General features: G+C 41.4%; 1 protein-coding gene across 1 annotated transcript; it reads left to right on the top strand.

The window, feature by feature from the left end:
* Window positions 1-414: 414 nt before the first annotated feature.
* Window positions 415-2,682, top strand: LOC104867238 (RNA-binding motif protein, X chromosome). Its single transcript, XM_033764842.1, has one exon. The coding sequence runs from the start codon at window positions 647-649 to the stop codon at window positions 1,820-1,822; it is 1,176 nt and encodes a 391-aa protein (XP_033620733.1). The 5' UTR covers window positions 415-646; the 3' UTR covers window positions 1,823-2,682.
* The last annotated feature ends 650 nt before the right edge of the window (window positions 2,683-3,332 follow it).

Raw genomic sequence — 3,332 nt, forward strand, 5'->3', positions numbered from 1 at the left:
GCTCCTCCCTCTCTATCTCTTGATCCTTTTCCCTTTTAGAAAGATCTACTTTTCTACTTCCTATTATCTATCTTTTATTTGCTCTTTATCTTTGCTCTTCATTTATACCTTGGATTTCTCTTATACGAGAAACCATACAATGTTTAAGCTTGTTTGTCTGATTTATTTCACTTAACATTATGGTCTCAAGCTGCAACCATTTTCCTACAAATGACCCAGGTATAACCTTCTTTGTGGCAGAGTAGTACTCTACTGTATATATTTTTAAAACATATTTTATCTAACCATTCAACTATTGATGGACATATAGGTTGCTTCTAAGAGTTAGCTATTGTGAATTCTGCTGCTACAAACATGGGTATGCATGTATAACTGTTAAGTATTTTAATTTTTTGTATTTTTGTTTTGTTCTAGGTATTTTAATTAATATAGCCAAATTACAGACAAGAAAAATATACTTAAACGGGATCAGGAAAATTTTCATTTATCATCAAAACCTGGTTTATTTTGTTGCACAGTTCCTCACTTCTGTGCCCCTACCCAGTAACTGTCACTTGTCCCAGACTGTGTGGTCAGTCCTTATCCACGAGCTTGTAGGAGCTTGAGACTGTCACTACCTTTCTGCAGACTCACCAGGGGAAAAAACATGGTTGAAGCAGATCGCCCAGGAAAGCTCTTTATTGGTGGGCTTAATACAGAAACAAATGAGAAAGCCCTTGAAGCAGTATTTGGAAAATATGGACGAATCGTGGAAGTACTCTTGATGAAAGACCGAGAAACCAATAAATCAAGAGGATTTGCTTTTGTTACGTTTGAAAGCCCAGCAGATGCTAAGGATGCAGCTCGGGACATGAATGGAAAGTCCTTAGATGGAAAAGCCATCAAGGTGGAACAAGCCACCAAACCATCATTTGAAAGTGGTAGACGTGGGCCACCTCCACCTCCAAGAAGCAGAGGCCCCCCGAGAGGTCTTAGAGGAGGAAGAGGAGGAAGCGGAGGAACTAGGGGGCCTCCCTCACATGGAGGGCACATGGATGATGGTGGCTACTCCATGAATTTTAACATGAGTTCTTCCAGAGGACCCCTTCCCGTGAAAAGAGGGCCACCACCACGAAGTGGGGGTCCTCCTCCTAAAAGATCAGCCCCTTCAGGACCAGTTCGCAGCAGCAGTGGCATGGGCGGAAGAGCCCCTATATCACGTGGAAGAGATAGTTACGGAGGCCCGCCTCGAAGGGAGCCCCTGCCCTCTCGTAGAGATGTTTATTTGTCTCCAAGAGACGATGGCTATTCCACTAAAGACAGCTATTCAAGCAGAGATTACCCAAGTTCTCGTGATACAAGAGATTATGCCCCACCACCAAGAGATTACACTTACCGTGATTACGGTCATTCCAGTTCACGCGATGACTATCCATCAAGAGGCTATAGTGATAGAGATGGCTATGGTCGGGATCGTGACTATTCAGACCACCCGAGTGGAGGGTCCTACAGAGATTCATATGAGAGTTACGGTAACTCACGTAATGCTCCACCTACAAGAGGGCCCCCACCATCTTACGGTGGAAGCAGTCGCTATGATGATTACAGCAGCTCACGGGATGGATATGGTGGAAGTCGAGACAGTTACTCAAGCAGCCGAAGTGATCTCTACTCAAGTGGTCGCGATCGGGTTGGCAGACAAGAACGAGGGCTTCCCCCTTCTATGGAAAGGGGGTACCCTCCTCCACGTGATTCCTACAGCAGTTCAAGCCGCGGAGCACCAAGAGGTGGTGGTCGTGGAGGAAGCCGATCTGATAGAGGGGGAGGCAGAAGCAGATACTAGGAACAAGCAAAACATTGGACAAAATCCCCATTCCAAGAAACAAACAAAAGTGGAAACTATTCTGTTGTGACTACCCTAGGACTACTAAAAGGAAAATTGTGTTACTTTTTAAAAATTTCCCTGTTAAGTTCCCCTTTGTAATTTTTAAGTTCTTGTGAGGAAAGAAAAGTAAAACATGTTTAAGTTTGATTTAAAAAATTAGTTTAACAACATCTTCAACCTGCAGGAAAATGGCACTCCTAACAGAAACATCAGTTCTAGAATGTAGGTTTTTGTTCTGTTTCGGTTTGGTTTGATTTGATTTGGTTTTTCGTGCTGGGGATTGAGCCCAGAGCCTTGTACTGTGGATGGTAAACATGTGCTCTGCCACTGAGCTATAGCTCAGCTTTCAACAATTGTAATGTAGAAAACTGCGAAAGTGTTAGAAGACAGCAAAATTGTTTTAGGTAAATGTGGAATTAGAGATATGGAGCTTGTCATCTTAGTCTTAGGCAGGTTATTTTGATTCTTAGGTCTACAAGCTACTAATAATGTATATACTAATTATTATGTATTGTTTATAGGCAGTACGTGTTCTGTTTAGGAAGAAACCTATTGCAAAGATAAAGGTAGTATTTACCTGAAATTTAAAAATTCAAGGGAATTTGTCCTTCTGATGCATGTTAGGACACATCATTAAAAAGAAATCTATGTAGTTTAAAAATCAGAATGAAATAGAAAACTGAAAACTCTGTTTCTTCATTGCATTAAGTAACCACTTACATTAGCATGTTTATAGAATGAATCATTTCTAAAATGTTCAAATTTTAAAATGTCAACTGCCATCTGTATTTAGAGACAACATAAAATTAACCAAACAACTGAATGTGTTTTTTTTGATAAGCTGCTTTTTCCTAGTGATATCCTATTCTGGCCTTAGTTTTCTTCTTAATCCAGTAATCTAAATATTTTGTAAACCCTCCTTGTTTTGAGGTTTCACTAGGTGCTCTTTCTGCATTCATTTGAAATCTTTAGTCTTTTTCTACATTCTACCCTAAACTACCTTTTTCTTGAGAACATCTCCATGCTCTGTACATCTTTCATTCTTTTATTTTCTCTTTCCTCATTTTTATACCCCCTCCAACTGCCCAATTCCTGTTGGCCTGTGCTTAATATTATCAGTCCCAAACTTCCTTCCCCTAGAACAACAGTCTCCAACCCATTTGTCTTCAGGAACTAGTTTTCACGGAAGACAATTTTTTCCACAGACAGGGAGTGTGAGGGTAAGTTTGGGGGACGGGTGTTCAGAATTAGATTCTCCTAAGGATCACACAATCTAGATCCCTCACAAACAGTTCACAGTAAGATTCACACTTCCTGAGAATCTAATGCTGCTGCTGATCCGACAGGAGGCAGGGCCAGGCAGTAATGCCAGTGATGGGGAGCAGCTGTAAACACAGACGAAGCTTTGCTAATGAGACTGCTGCTCACTTCCCCAGCTGCTCCATTCTCCTGCCCGCTCTGGTGCAAG

This window comes from Fukomys damarensis, unplaced genomic scaffold (genome assembly GCF_012274545.1).
Source record: "Fukomys damarensis isolate Sample0158 unplaced genomic scaffold, DMR_v1.0_HiC HiC_scaffold_2, whole genome shotgun sequence".
Classification (NCBI taxonomy): domain Eukaryota; kingdom Metazoa; phylum Chordata; class Mammalia; order Rodentia; family Bathyergidae; genus Fukomys; species Fukomys damarensis.

Coding starts and splice junctions, on each gene's coding strand:
- LOC104867238 (XM_033764842.1), top strand. CDS start 647: ATGGTTGAAGCAGATCGCCCAGGAAAGCTCTTTATTGGTGGGCTTAAT.